Genomic DNA, 16,230 nt, shown 5'->3' on the forward strand with positions numbered 1-16,230 from the left:
CTGACTTATTCTAAGTGAAATATACAGAGCCGAACTAATGAAGAAGACGTAGCATAAATATTTGAAGACTGCTGTTCAAAGGAAGAACATAATTATGCATCATAATTCTTCAAGCTGATCCATTACTGGACTGCTCTGGGTGGGCACTGACACCCAGAATCTTGCTACTGAGTGAATGTATTACTGGTCTGCTGAATGAATATGGTCTGCTGTTTGGATCATTCAGTACATAAGTAGGATGACAAAGAGAAGCGGAATTTAGATTTACAGAAAGAACTTCCTTCTGACAAACAAAGAAAATCTGCAAGCCTTTTGTAGTGTTAAAAACTGTACTAGAAAGACAAGTCAACCAAGGAAATGTGTTATGGAGATGATTGTCATTCACAGGTAGATGGTCTGCTGTGGATACTCTCCATTTCTAATTTATTGGGTCTAGATTTTAAACCTAAAGTATTGATTATTTAGTAAGTTTAGTAAGATTTATGATTACTGAGTTTGTGGATTTACTCGTAAGTAAGGATTGCATGTTGAGGCCCCAGGTGCTTTCACTCTCTGCAGTTTTACTGACTTCATAGGTTTTACGTAAGTTAGCTAAAAGAACATTTTCCTCCTTTCACTAGTATTAGGCAAGAGTTATCAATAACAGTAATTTTTATTATAACAAAGGTCTTAACATGTCTTTTCAGAATTTTGTGCTGTAGTTTTTCTACGATCGTGCTACAAGAGATTGATACACTTTCTGTCATGAAACTAGTGGCCTGAAAAGGGCTCTTCATATATTGTACATAGAGGAAAAGAAAAGCAGTTTCTGTTCTGAGGAAGTAGTTCCAGAATTAAGCTGTCTTTCACCGCTTTTGTTATTTGAAATTAGGATTGGGTTTATCCTGTGTTACCTTTTTTCTTTTTCCCTTACAGTTTGCTATAATTTCTATTATTCACTAGTGTTATATAGGTAGTTACCAATAACCTTATTGGCAAGATTAACCACGAAGAAGAAATTAGAGGAGGTCTGAGAACAATGCCTAATTTCTTGAAACAAGCTTCTCTTCTCACAGTTGTCGCCATCATCGTTCTGCCAATGGTTATGTCAATATATATCAATATTTAGAAGCCTTAAAGACAAGAATTGCAGGACTGTTGGTTTCCGTGGGTAGATCTTGGAAATACAGGTGACAGAATTCAGTGCAGAACCAAGGTTTAAGAGCTCAGGTACAGCGCATGTGTAGTCATATCACTTACGGAAAAAAGCCTCTGTTTCCCAAAGCTTTGATAGTTGGATACATTTTCTTCTGGATTGAAAATGGCAACACATTGAAAAAGGCAGATCATCTGAGCCACTCCAAACCTGTCCAGTGTAGCCAGGCAGCAGCCTCATGAATGAACCTGACACCTATCCCAGCCTGCTCCTCAGCTCCATGGGATTGTTCGCTTCTGCCAGACTCTTGAAATTGGCTTCTGAAGGTGGATAGACAAGGTACACAGGCTGCTGCCTTTGTGGTTTTTCACGATTCACTAAGGATTCCTTTTGGGAATTGCCGGTCTATGCTAATTCATTCAAATAGCACTGCGCTGCAGTAAGAAAAGACCTAAACTGGTAAGTCATCAGTCGTGGGGATCCCTGTGCCAGGCTCCATCATGTGGTACAGACTTGCTCAAAATCTGGTTTTTAGAGGAAAGGATCACTTACTTGTGCTACCTACACAAGTTGCTACCTCAACTGTTTGAAAGTACAGTTGAGAGCTTGATTCTGCCAGAAACGTACCCAATATGCAAGTAGTTTTCAAAGTAAACCTAGGCAGGAGATGTTCGCTCCTTGGCTGAAGGGTCTTGACATCTCTTGCTACTTTGAGTCAGTGTTTGATGGAGCCCCTGTTTATGAACCTGGCATAGTGGTCTTGGTGCAGCTGTCTACTCCCCTCTACTTGCTGGCACTATTGTTGTGAAGTAGCAGGAGACTGGAATAAGAATCCTGCCCCATTATTATTTGTATTACAGTAGTGACTGAAGATCCCATTGTGATGAACAGTGTGTAAACATGCATTAAGTGACTGTTCCTGTCCCAACAAGGTACAACAAATGTGAAGGGATCAGGATATGAGTGTACATTTTGCATAGTATGGCTATAGACACAATCTTAGGTGTTAAATCATTGGGGAATTACCCCAGTTGACCATTTGCTGTCCTTCTACATGCATTTTTACAAGATTCTGTTAAAAGTCTCCGTTTCTCTTTAAGATACTTACAACTCCCTATCTGCACAATAAGCACATGCAGCCAGATTAGGGAACATTATTGCAAGATCTAAGGGAGAGATAAGAGAGTGCTAGCTGTAGGGAATAATTCTTGATATTAGAAAACAGACACAATGGCATTAGAGAGTCTATGAGAAGGGCTGACAATAACTGCATAAGTGTAGTGTAGTGAAAAATAATAGTGACATTCTTAATTAAAATTACACTTTAAACTTCTTTTTGTAACTTCTGCATATTGAGTGGAAGGGGTTTTTAACTTGGCATTGCAATGAGCAACCTTTTGAATTTTATTATCAGTGCCGACATTCCAGAATGCTGCAGCGTTAGAGGCATTTGCTGGAGGTGCAGAAGGTGGCCATGAAGGTCCTAAAATTTCAGAATTTCTACAGGTTTGCCTTGTTTTGCACAAGTTTTTTTGCATTTAAAATAAAGTAAATCAGGTGTTAAAGGAGGTGTTAAAGAAGGAGTTTAGATATGCCTTACATGTGGATAGGAAAATATTAGGATATTGTATGGTTTATTGCTTTTCAGGGTAGATTTGATATCAAAAAATAACATCCTTTTTCTTCACAATTAATTGAACAATAGCTTGCATATCAGCGTTAGTTTAGTTTGTATAGGAGTGGTTGTTACCAGGTGACACAAGGTAAAAGGAATCATTGGCCCATTTTAGCTTGGGCTTTATATTTTAACAATAAAAAGTATAGAACTGCCTTTCAGCTGATACTGATGACTTCCTAGATGTGGGAACCTGCTCCTTTGTTTAGTAGAGATGTTGGGAGGCAGCTTCATAGACATAATTGTTTCAAAAGATTGCGGACCTGCTTATTGGTACTGGTAAGTGAAGAAACATAGTCCAGCAATGCTATAAGACAGACAAGCTGTTGTCTGAAGTATTCATTGGATTCTTTATGTCCTTTCCTGGAAAAATATTGGAAATGCGCTTGCTGATTTCTTTTCAGAGGATGCCTCGGAAAAGTTGAGAATGAGTTGGAAGGTAGAAAACAATGTTATCCCACTTCATACTATTTTGTCAGCGTGGTGCTATTCCATAGAGGACCTGCTTTTGCTTTCTAGGGAAGTTTGTAAAATTCTTCAAAGTACAGGGAAATGATTAAGACAAAAAGTAAAAGCATTATTTCTCAGCAAGTAATTGGTCCTCACTTGATTACAATTCAAATCCAAGTTAAATTAATCCTGAAGTTTGTTGAAAAGTCTTTAGGAAAAACTAAATTTTTATATTTATGGAAATTGATAATAGCCTTCTGTGTATTCAATTTTTTTTTAACTACTTCTGGTTTTATATTGCTGAACTCTGTAATGATCCTTTATCTCTTTCTCTAGTGGTATGTCTGCAACACAGAACAGTTGTCTGAATCCCTTCAGCCTGTTTTTGTCCAGAGTTACCTTGACCAAGGAACACAGATCTTCTTAAACAACAGCATTGAGAAATCAGGCTGGCTGTTTATCCAGCTCTATCACTCTTTCGTGTCCTCAATTTTTAGCCTCTTTATGTCTAGAACATCTATCAATGGGTAAGTGAAAAGTCAATCTTAGGTCAACTAAATACAGTTTGGATTTAGAGCTTTCAAGTGTCCAGCCCTACCCCTTGATCTGTCAGCTTTTCTTAAATCTGTAGTTTTCCCTTTGCCAGTCTAACAGATCTGAAATGCCCTACTGTGCTCTTTACACCCAACCCTCTTAATTGATGAACACCATTTCCGGTATGGGGTGAGAGAGGAGGTAATAGCAATTAATAAGAGATAGTCGGAGGACTCTAATTGTATTTTATAACCATTGCTTGTATTAATTTCCTTCTAAATAAGAGTGTGTTCTCTTTGTGTTAGACAATGTATCCCTCTTCCCTCTGCTTTTTTACCCCCCTCCCCTTGCCCTTTACTTTACCTACTGCTATATCTGTATCAGTTACTGTTGTGATTGTCCTTATTGTAGTTGGCTGTATCCAGTCAGTTTTGTATTGCATCTAAAACTCTTTCTAGAAGAGAGTGTGTGTATATCCACTGCAAACCTAGGCAGATTTCTAAACAGTGCAGAAGTTGGCCGAGTGTTGTGTCTGGTAACACGGATATGGAACAGAATTCTGTCCTTTCTCTTATTCTGTAAAACTTAATTTCACCTCAATTTCTGCGTAAACTGTACTTGAACAGGTAACTGCTGATGTAGCATGTTTGACTGATGAAGCATCAGGAAGGCAGGAAAAGAGAAGTTTATAAAACAATATTATCCTAGTCTTATTGTATCAGTCTCTTCTGTGGCTGCAGAGGAATTTAGCTGTTCATGGGTGTTTTAGTATTTTTTCCAAAAAAGTCGGTGCCTTTCTGTGCTCACGTCACCCCATTCAGACATATGTTTAACAGCTTATCAGTTTTGACCTTAAGAAGAATGCATTTTGTTACATTTACCTGATTTCTCCACCAACCCCACCTCTGCACCTACTGCATGCTTCTGCACAGTCTCATATAAGGATAGTAGCTGTCTCCTAAGGCTAGAAAAATAATCTTTTTCCTTATTTTCTAACCAGATGACTTTATGAGCTTCCCTGTGGTGTTCTTAGTTACTTGTAGCTTTATACAAAGGTTCCTTTGGTCTCCTCTTCTTCCTTTCTCTTCCATTTTTTTTCAAAGGCTCTCCAGTGCTTTGGATAACACCTCATAGTGCTGTTAGGAATAATAGCTATGAGCCAATTATACAGTGTGGACTGACACAAGTGTGCTGCAAGGGGGCTCTACTTAAATTGGCTATATTCTGTTTATTTTTATACATTTAATATCCTGCTTTAGTTTCTTCTATATCACTTTGTATACTCTATCCTTTTTGTTTCTTTGGTTTTTATTGCAGTCAATCTTTCCTAGGCCACCTTTTTTTCACATTTTTTTATTCTTTGATTCTTTTTATCTTTGTTTACCTTTTTTTTCCCCTTGAACATAAAAGATTTCTGTTCATTGTCTTTTAAGTTTAACCTGCTGTCCAACATTAGTTTAAAGAATAGTATTTATCTACCTTCAGTCTATTACTGACCAGTTCTTCTTCCTCTGCTTGTTGTCCTAACTCTTTCATCTTCTGGATTCTGCTATGACAGCTGAAATCTGTCACTATGTAGTCTTCAAACAGTTACGGGTGGTATGTCATTGACTTGATCCATAAGGAATCCAACTGTCACCTCAACCCAATTCCTTAATGAGTTGCCTGTTTTCTATTCCATAGTTCTCATGTTGAATGCAGGATCTGCAGACAGCAGCACAAGCCATTGTAACGTACAATTAAAAAAATCTCTTTTGCCACTCCAGCAGTGTTACCCCCATCCTTTCTTTAAATCTGTTCCCTGGCTTCCCTCCTAGTTCCACATCGTATTCCTCATTCATTCTGCATACTTCTGTGTCTGCAGCCGTTTTATTTCCTCTGCTATTTCATCTTTTTTTAAGGTAGATGGCAGAGATTTAAATCTGCAAACGTGACAAATAAGGTTCAGCCTTTATCTTTGCCTCTCTTTCTCTTGCCCCTCCTTTTTTTTTTTTTTTATGCAATCATTTTCTTGAGGTGCACCCCATGAGCTCTTCCTTACCTAATCAAATTCCTCCTGAAGCCGTAACCACTGTAACTGCATGTGGCTATGTGTTTGATCTCTGACAAGTGCAAGGCAAGTTGAACTGGATTTAAAATTTATCTGAGCAGTGACCTTGTCTACTATTATGTGTGTCTGATTGCTGCCAAAGGACATTCTAAATTACTTCATTGTCCTTCCTGTTAAAGTTTGTACAAAATTGGTCATTTCTCATTTTTACATTTCAGGCTGCTGGGACGGGGCTCAATGTTTGTGTTTTCCCCAGAACAATTTCAAAGACTGCTTAAAATAAATCCAGAATGGAAATCCCACAGACTTCTCGATTTAGGGGCTGGGGATGGAGAAGTCACTAAAGTCATGAGTCCTCACTTTGAAGAAATCTATGCCACTGAATTGTCTGAAACTATGATATGGCAGCTTCAGAAGAAAAAATACAGGTATTATACTGAATACTTCCTACATCCTTTATATCAGACAGCAAAGTAATTATTTGTAATATTTAATGAATGTCCAGTATTTTCAGTCAATTCCTCTATTGTTTGATTGTTATGGAAAAGGTTGAACAGTACAAAAGCAGGAAAACAAACGCATCTGATGTTCCCTGTTACCAGTGCTTTTGTTATGCGGATGTTCCCTGTTATCAGTTAAAACAAAATAGGCAACAACCGTTTTGAAGTCTCTTTCTTCACAGCTTGTGTAAATTGCTTTAATCAAGGGAGTCGGGAAGATGAAATTCAGATGAACAGTCTAAGTGAACAGTCCAAAATTGCAAGAGGAAGACACAGGTACTGCAGAGAAAGAAAACTGAATCCTGGTAATAGGGATACCTCAATAATCTATATTTATCTAATCCCACAGTATAGACGACAGTGTAAAGATTCTTTTATTCTTGCTATGCTTAGCTCCTGCTGTTAAGATTGAATAATATTTAGTAACAAAAACCTCAGCACTTTCAGAACTTTGTTCATGCACTCGTCACAGCTCCTGGAGGTTCTTGCAGGCAGCAGATCCAGTCTTGCTGAGTAATGGTTAGTATTTGAGGCGCTATATCCCTAGACTTCAGCACAAAGACTGAAGGAACTGTGGATTTCTTTTCTTTACCTGTCTTTGAGTGGAAACATAACAGCCACTTTGCAATCCAGGTTAGCACACTGGTAAATCAGAGTAGATAAAATGCAGCAAGCCATTAATCATATTTCAGCTTTGTTGTTCCTTGAGAAGTATCTTCAGTTTTATTCTAGGACAACACATTTTTTTAATACCTGGCGTTTTGTTTTTTGTCTCCTTTATTGCCTGATGATTATAAGGCAATATAAAGGTTCATACGGCTGGATATATAGCCGTGCCCATTATTGATTTAGTTTTCTTTTCCAAAAGACCAGAAGGGTCTCTTCTCGCTGCCTAGGTGGCTGACCTTACCTGCACTATCAACACATCCATTCCCACACAGGGAATTTTTGTCTTCAGTGGTTCTCTCTGAACTCAGCTTGTGTTTATTTAACAGACTATATCTCTTTCTCTTCCCCTTTGTAGGGTGCTTGGTATAAATGAATGGCAAAACACAGGATTTCAGTACGATGTTATCAGCTGTTTGAATTTGCTGGATCGCTGTGATCAACCACTGACTGTATTAAAAGATATTAGAAGTGTACTGGAGCCAACTAGAGGCAGAGTCATTCTAGCATTAGTTCTGCCATTTCACCCATATGTGGAAAATGGTAAGTACACAGATTATAGCTCTTTAGGCAGGTAAAGAAAACATTTGTAGCTTATAGTATCCCAAATTAAATGTTTAATAAATAATTAGCATGTTTGTATTTGATTTTTACAAATAACTTGTAAGGTGCATGTTCAGAACTATGAAATCATAGGTAAATAGGCCACATGATGTAAGCTGTTTTCTTAATTCCTCAACATACGTTGTTGGCACCAACAAAAAGCTCAAATATTGAAGTCACATATCCTGTTCTGCAGGTTGCCACATTTGAGCTGTGTTGGAGCAACATGGAAAACTGATCTCTGATTAGGGCCCTCTGCTGCTGTCATATAGGTAACCCCAGTTGTCTCTAGTGACCGTTGAGCAAAACCGTCAGAACTGTCTGTAATGCTGAATAGAGCAGTTCATGTCAAACTGTTTCAAGTGTTCCAGATGAACCACACCTAAAAATTCATAGGGAGGTAACGTTCACTTTCCAACATGAGCTCTCAAAGTAAAATATAGACCCCTACTAATATGAAGTATCAGCCACTACTTGTATTGTATTATTAACTGGAATAAAAAAAGTAAAATTCAGCGCCAAAACTCAATTATTTCCCCTAGTTGCATTTTAAAGAAATACATGAGAGATTTTCAAATGAATCTGTCCTTATGACTAAACTTCAAAAGAGACTAGAAACTTTTTTTTATGTGCCTATGATTGTGGATTCAGGTTGAGGCACCCATAAAAATGGTTTGAATTCCAGAAGGCTGGTGTTCATCAGTCATCGTTTGGACGCTGGCTCTCCTTGAGTATTAAGACTTGTCTGTGGAAAGGCATGTATGCCCAGAAAATACAGAACTAATAACCTTAGCATTCTGGCAATCACAAATGCATCAAATGGAATCTGTTTTCCTCTTTTTATATGCTAGTGGCATTTTTGCTGGGGCGGGAGGTGGTGTGAAGTTTTAAGTGTAAAAAATAAAGCCATCAGATGAAGAATTGCTTAAAATACAGTATTTGAGCATCTAATTTTGTAACTATTCTGAAAAGTAGTGTGTCTTAAATGAGATGGGGGGTTGACTTATGCATCTGTACAGTATTTCAAGCATATTTGGTTACAACTTATTGTTCCTATAATGTGGAACAATATGGCTTCCTCTTTTAAAAATTCTTTAGAATTCCAAATAACAGCAATGTCTTTCTAGTCTTTCATTGGCATATTAGAAGCAGAAATGGAGAAATTATTTGGGTGGCTTTTTGTTTGTGTGCCTTCAAAACTATGTGCCATTGTGTTTTGCAATTGCTATTGCACCCAGCGTCTACTTTTCTGCATGTTGTTGGGTAATCACGTGACAGACCACATGCAACTTCCTGGCTCAGCAGGAGGTAGATAAATTAAGGAAGAAACTACTCTAAGTCTGCTTATATCCTTCATCATTAATCTCCTACAGTGTACTGAGAGGAGAATAGAGTGTTAAATTTATAAATCCCAAGGGACTGGAAACCTGTTCTGTGATTGTTGAACTTGGTCATTGCTACTTGTTGAAAGTTGAAATCTGTTGTAAGATGTCTTGTAAACTGAAGTCATACTTTTGTTTGTGGTTGTGACTTGTACCAGATTAGTCACTTTGCTTAAGGCAGTTTTGTTTCCTTAATATGTTCTGAAACTTAAAAACATACTCGGTTTGTCTGTTCACCACTATTGTGGATATGGGCCCATATAAACTTCTTTAGACAATGCAAGTTAGCACACACAAAAGTTACTGTCATTCCACTGAAGCTTTCCCACTTAAGATCTATTTAACTGTAGTCTAAAGAAATAGACAATGAACTGCCAGACTCTCTTCATGATGTACAAATGATTTTAGAATTTCAGTATTTTCATTCAGCTGTTCTACAAGATGATGCATTTTAAAAAGTGTTAGATGTGCACATATGCTTCATCTTTAACCAAAAAAAAATACTTGGAACATTCAAAGAGAAGAACATTTCATGGCTCATCAGCTAATTAAAAACAGTTTGGACCCGCCTAGATAAACTTCTGAATTTTAGAGGGGGGAACAAATGGAGAAGAGATGAGGCAGGTAAGGTGTTTGATCAGTGTATAGATCAGTTTCTAGAAGTGGAGAAATTATTTTAATTAAAACAAGATATTTCGGTTATTACACGTAATGTAATGGGAAGGTAATTGTGGAAACTGTCTATGTGAATAACATAAAATTTGCTTTAAGAGAACAAAGCAAGGTGGCGGAGGAGGTAAAATATATTTCTGTGCTTGCTGTTTCTGGAATTACAGTGACACCTAGAGTCCAAAGTAGCTTAATCATAAAATCTTTCTGGGGCTTTTCAGAGTTTTATTTTCAACATACAGAACAACAACTAATGCCGTTACTGCGCATGTCTAAATTTGGCAGTAAACCGGATGAATCATAAGGTATTAGACTAGTCACATAAGAACATGTATTATTATAACTTTATATTTTTAATAGGTATCCCATAGGGTCATATAAAAATCCTTTGTATTTCCTAATACAGACATCATATTTATGTAAAGGCATTATTAGCTAATATATGACTAGACTGGTTTAAGTTTCTGTAAAATAAAAATGTCAGAGACACCATACTTCAGAATTAGTAAACACTAGCAGCCTGGGATTGTGAAATTTTCTTGTTGAACAAATTAATGTCCTTGCGATTGATTGACAGGGATAAGAAGGCAAAGGTGTGTTTTCCATCTTCCTGAAATACTTGGTACTAAGTTGAGCTGGAAACACAGTACTGTGCTAGATGGACCCTTGCTTTGTCTCAGTTGTCAGTTCTCATCTCACTGAAGTGAGAAATGCCGTTTCATTTGTTAAACAAAGCCTTGCTTTATTTAAGTGGTGATAAAAGATACCCTTTAGTAGGGAGAATGCCTACTAACAGATCTCTTGTAAAAGTGCTGATTTTGGAGATAGGCTAGGTAGTAACCGCTAAAAAAAAAAAAAGGTACTTTTAAAAAAAAAGTATACTACCTTGACTGGGTAGTCTACTACTGTGTTCGTGCTTGTATCCATGTTGAACAGGCATGTAAAGGCAAAACTTGGTGCTCCAGGTAATCCTGACTTTGGATGGTAGGATTGAAAAATGGCGGTTGTCTGTCTAGCAAGTGAATTTTAATATTGCAGGAGCAACATTCTCACTATGACCACTACTTCCCTTTCCTAAATAGGCTAGGAAGAAGCTCCCATCCCAACTGAGCTCTACATGATGGTACATGCATTTATATTGTCTGTTTTTTCTGCTTGCCTGTCTACAGAATACATAGGTTTTATTCTATTTAAACTGCTGTTAAGACTCAGTAACTGTTGATCTGTATATCTGTTACATCGATAACTATCCCATTAACATGACTAAAACCAGAATTTCACCTATGAAATGAGTTTATTTTCTGTTGCTGTCAATTATCATACATCTTTCACAAATCCTCAATTCATGTAAAAGGAATACATGTGAATTTATGTAAAAAGAAAAAAAGACACAGAATTAAATCTAAACTGAAAAAGGAAACCTTTATGAAGCATTAGCAGTTATCTTACGAAAGATGAAGTCTTTTGCCATGGTTCTTGTTCTTGCAGAATGGAAAATTGAAGTAATATATAACATAGATGCACTTGGTTTTGGTGATCTGTTTAGAAAATACTCTTGAAGAACACTGCCCTGCAAGGTTTTCTCCTCTCTTTTTAAAGCAAAGGAAGTCTGTGGGGAAGCTTAACTTCTTCATCTGCCCCTTTGCTTGCATGAGAAATATTGAACAAATCTGAACTGCTGCATATGCTCATCTGTTCTGATAAACAGTATCATCTTCCAAATCATCCTGGGAGAAAAATGTAGAAGTATCTCATTACTGATGTGAAATTTTTTTTTTATAAAGGCAGAATTTCCTTTCTGAGGCCAAATCCATCCCTTTACTGTTTCAGTAAACTCCTTTCTCCCCACTTTTCCAGTTGCTTTTGTCCATATGGCATTTGCAGGGTTCAAAACATACTACTTTTCCTCTTGGCTTTTCCTAATCACCAGGGAGGACAGAGGCAGTGAAACATACCCCTTATTTTCACTGTGTTCATATCTGATGCTCAAATCAAGGACCAGGTCATGTCAGCAGGGACCTGAAGTCTTTAAAGGGATAATTACAGAGGAAAACAATTGGGGCTGTATGGAAATAAATGAAGTAAAAATGTATAAAGGAGAAGAGTTTGACTTTGTTCTATGTTTCTTTTGGTTTCTCCTTGCACGTCTGAAGTGGTGCAGTCCATGCTCAGCATAGGAAAGAATTTATATTGTTTCTCAAGAGAAGCAACATTTTTGAAGCAGGATTTTGAAGCCATTTTCTTTGCTTGCAAACACATGTGAATTCTAAAGTTGTTTTTTTGTAACTTACTTGGCATATGCAAAATTATTGTCATATGGTCATATAAGACTTACTGGCATAAATTTGGAATGATGAAATAAGTTGTGTGGCTTTACCCAGTGATGTTGAATAATTAGTTTAGGCTCTGTAAGTTGAAGGAGGGGGAAATATCTGTAAGAATGTTGTGGAGCTTTTATAACAGTTTTGCTACGTTTCTGTCACCTAGCTACCCGGGGCTAAGGGAGTGACAATAGAAGTATTTTTCAAAAATGAACTCTTAAGGGCTCTATGCGTTTTACCAAACAGTCCAGAACCACTTGTTGAGACCTCTTCTTGGCAAAATACAAATTTATGGAAGCTTCATTTTTAAATGTACATACATACATTCTATAAGGTATATACTATCATATATATATATGTAATTGTATATGTATGGTCATTTAGAATGCTTTACAATGTCTTTGACTGTTGTGCAGAATACATTTTTTTAAGACCTTTATCAACTTTAAAAAAGAAAAGTCTATTTCCAGAGGAAATAGAAATGGTATGCTCTTAAATACTCTGAGTTCCTCCTTTTCCCCATAAATTTCAGTATTGGTAGATAGATACTTACAGGCTGTCGGCAATGTTCAGTGTACCTCTGCTTTTGAAGTTCTTGGGCAATTGCTTGAAAAATTTTTCGTCCACTACTGATTTTCTGTAAATTATTTAAAATATTTTAGGTCAGTGCTACATTTGAAGTTGGGGGAAACATCTTTTTCTACCTTTTATAATTCTGATTTTTTCCCTGTATATGTCTTTGGGAATGTTATTAAATAACACTTTAAGATACGGTTTGGCAGGCAGAGGGGTTTTAAATCACATTGATATTACATCTCTTAACATACATACCTTCTTTAATGGATATTTAAATGTATGGCTTTTGATTTTTGTTCAAGGATTCATGGTGATAGAGGTTCTTAATAGACTTGTTTTAAATACATTAGGGCTTACCTGAATGCACCATTTAAGCAAACAAAAAATTAGTAACAAACCCTGTTATTTTCAGAAGAAGTTCAAACAAAATTTACTTAAAACCTAAAGGAAGCTGTGTATTAAAGATACATTAGGCCTTTACATAGATTGACTTTATCCTGTATCTAATTCGTTAAAAATAAATTAATTAACCACTTAGTTAAAATTAGTTAAATGTAAAACCGTTAACTAGTTTTGTACAAATCTGAAGTGAAACCTTAACAGCTCTGAATGTCTCTTTAACTGAATCATCACTTAATCACAAAATTGATGGCCGATATACTTAAAGACAGAAAAAAAAGCTCTGAATCACAGACAAAGTGAACAAAGTGATAACATACACAGTTCTCTGCTCTTTGGTCTTCATTCCCACTTTTCTTTAGCAGCTTTGGTTTTAACTGGAGGGAGGCATAATAAAATAGAAACCGATTAAAACATAAGATGAGAAGCCAACTGCTGAAGTAGCAGAATAGTTAAAAGCGTTGCCCTTTTACAGCATCAAACTGTTTGTAGATAAGTCTTTCATTAGATCAGCTTATACCATTGGAGAAATCATAGTAGTTTTCAAGCATGTAAGGCCTTTTTCAGCTTCTGGTGTAAATGTTGCAAGTATTTTTGCTTTGAGTACAGTGGGACCTGTCTGAAGCACTACCCAATTCTCAAAAATAAACCAATGGCATCACAGATACCAGTTTTTCCCCTGAAGAAGGCTTGATTAATTTTTCCCACTATACTACTTCACCTAGTTTAAAGAAAAACAAAAATCAAAAAGACTGTCCTGTCTTTATGCTTAGACAGTGATCACTACAGCAAAGAACCATTTTACCATATCATACCACTTAGGACTGTGAAGTCCTCATTCTCATGTCAAAGTCTCATTATTATGTAAAGATTCCAGTTGCAGCTTTGGGTGTTTGTTTTTAACTAAACACAAATTTTGTTCTAGAATAAAAAAAAAAAACAAACATCCAGTAGTTATGTAATTTTTAACCAGGTGTTTGTTTCCTGTAAGCATAAAACTTCTTCCAAGTCTCTGATATTTTTAAATTTTACCAAGGTCTCTCTTCTGTATATGTGTGAACAGAATTTCATTACACAAGTAAAGTCAGTCTGCAGTAACTTTACCGCAGCTCACAAATACTGTGACATTAAATTTAAATTATTTTACTTTTACTGAAAACTAATCCAGAGTTGATGACTTATGATGGTAATTTCTAGTTTTGCTTTTTGAGTGTGCCTTGATAGATAATCTCCAACTTGCTGATTAATACTCTCAGGATAATTTTAACTTTAGAATACCTTTTCTTTTAGACACTTTACTAGAAAAAGAAAATGTGGTTGCTATTGAGAGTACAGGTATGTGCCACACAAGAATTTGCAGATGTGTGCAGCATATGAACTTCAACCAACCACCTCTTCAAAACTTAATCATAAAAGTTATGGAATCTAGGAATATCTTTTTATTCTCCTTGTGGGGATTTTCAAACTGCTTAGATTTACAACATGAACAAAATCAGAAAAATCACTTTGAGCCTACCTTGTAGACTACAAAGAATGTGAATACAGTAGTGCTGTATAGAAACAGTAAGGATGAGGCGATGATCATGAAGATGAAGATGAGTTTTCCATTGCTGTGCTGCTTCTCTGCTCCTTTATTAAAAGTGAGTGTTAGAAGAAAGGACAGTTCTTCTGATTCACATAATTTTCTTAAGACTCTGCATTTCAGCCCTCTTCCTCTGAAGAATTGAAAAATCTTATACTTCATCATATTTTCTGGTTCAATATTTTCTGGTTCATTTTCAGTCTAAATTCCTTAGTGAGATCACTTTTCTTTTGTTTCTCTGAATGTTTGCAAGGGCAAAGGAGACTTGTTATTTTATTATTAGGAACCCTTCTTTTAGGGGTAGACAGAGAATAGAATCCAGTTTTCTGCTCTCTTAAAGGAATATCTGCATAAAGCTTACAGGCTTTTGTTCAGAAATGCAATTAGATAGAGGAAAGAAGGAATATAGGGAAAGTAATAATCCAGGTAGGTGGGTTTTTTTTCTGTTTTAGGCATGTAAAACTGAAATGTAGTTGATGAAGTCTCATCACTTTCTTAACTAGAAGGCAAATGATACAAAGGTTCTGAACTAAAACTTTTTTCTCAAGTTGGCACTGTGAATCCCCAGTTCTGAGACCCTGCATGTATTTCCACTAAATGTCAGTTTCTCTACTTCTCATTTTTCTGTTGCTACTTCCTTTCTGATAGCCATTAAAGTCTTTATGTAAGAGGATGTAGAGTATGTTAGATAACACAAGTACAAAACTTCTTTTGTAGAATTCTAGTGTCATTTGTATCATATGACAGAAAAGTCTAATTAGCAAATGAGGTTAAGATATTTATTTGTAGAATCCCTCCATGGTTTTACTATTAAAATATTAATATAATCATACTACTCCTAGTGGTTTTGTTGGTATTTCCATCTGAAATGCCATTCTTGAAAGTGTAAATAAAGAAAATATTTAGGAAAGATAATTTATTTCTTTTAAGATGCTTCATTAAGAAGGAATGATCAACTGACCTGTTTTTGTTAGTACTGTTCCATCTCCTGTTTGTTTAGAACGGGGTGAACTTGAATCTGAAAATGCTATTCCGCAGATATAAATCGCATTGTCATCTACAGTCAGATCATTGATTTGAAGTGAAATGTTATTTTCTGATAATAAATGTACTTTGTACTTCTGATGATTTGTGCATCCAGGAGTACACAAATCCTCATGTTCATTAGTTAAAAAGCGAAACCATAGAACTTGAGGTGGGGACGAGGAGCATCCAGAGGCAGAGAAAGCACATGTTAGGAACACAGTGTGCATGGAGTAGTCAGCTTCCTGAAATCTGGGTTGTGTTACAGTGACTTGGCAGGTATCTGCAGTACCTGTTGAGAATAAACAATTGGTAATGTGAGTTAAAAAGCAAGGCACAATCTAAAAAGAGAATAAGCTACTTCTGGTTCATTCGAAAAAAGGTGGGAGGAAAGGAGGAAAAGCAACCGTGTTTCAAACTTGAAATTTTTAAGGTTGTTTCCAGCAAACTTTTATTTTAGATAATTCCTACAGCTTGCCTATGTGTTCATTTAAGAATTTTAGCTATGTGGAAATGTGCTTTTGTGAAAAAGTATAGAGAAGATTCATATGTCTAAGGTAATGTGAATGTCTCCTTTGGCCCTGGAGAACACCAAAAGAATACTTCGTGTAGTTCCCTGCCTCAGATTTAGTCCTGAGTGTTTTGGGGGTTTGGGGGGGTAATGG

At 36.4% G+C, this 16,230-nt stretch overlaps 2 protein-coding genes across 2 annotated transcripts; one reads left to right on the forward strand and one right to left on the reverse strand.

Moving 5' to 3' along the window:
- Window positions 1-2,549: 2,549 nt before the first annotated feature.
- METTL9 (methyltransferase like 9) lies at window positions 2,550-7,588 on the forward strand (the record flags this gene model as incomplete). Its single annotated transcript, XM_009573671.1, has 4 exons — window positions 2,550-2,641; window positions 3,597-3,787; window positions 6,063-6,272; window positions 7,369-7,588. Coding segments are annotated over 4 exons (713 nt in total), but the record flags the coding sequence as incomplete, so codon positions are not given.
- Window positions 7,589-11,352: 3,764 nt separating this feature from the next.
- On the reverse strand, window positions 11,353-15,857 carry IGSF6 (immunoglobulin superfamily, member 6; the record flags this gene model as incomplete). Its single annotated transcript, XM_009573672.1, has 5 exons — window positions 11,353-11,391; window positions 12,539-12,622; window positions 13,281-13,337; window positions 14,477-14,589; window positions 15,504-15,857. Coding segments are annotated over 5 exons (647 nt in total), but the record flags the coding sequence as incomplete, so codon positions are not given.
- Window positions 15,858-16,230: the final 373 nt, after the last annotated feature.

This window comes from Fulmarus glacialis, unplaced genomic scaffold (assembly GCF_000690835.1).
Source record: "Fulmarus glacialis isolate BGI_N327 unplaced genomic scaffold, ASM69083v1 scaffold47402, whole genome shotgun sequence".
NCBI lineage: Eukaryota > Metazoa > Chordata > Aves > Procellariiformes > Procellariidae > Fulmarus > Fulmarus glacialis.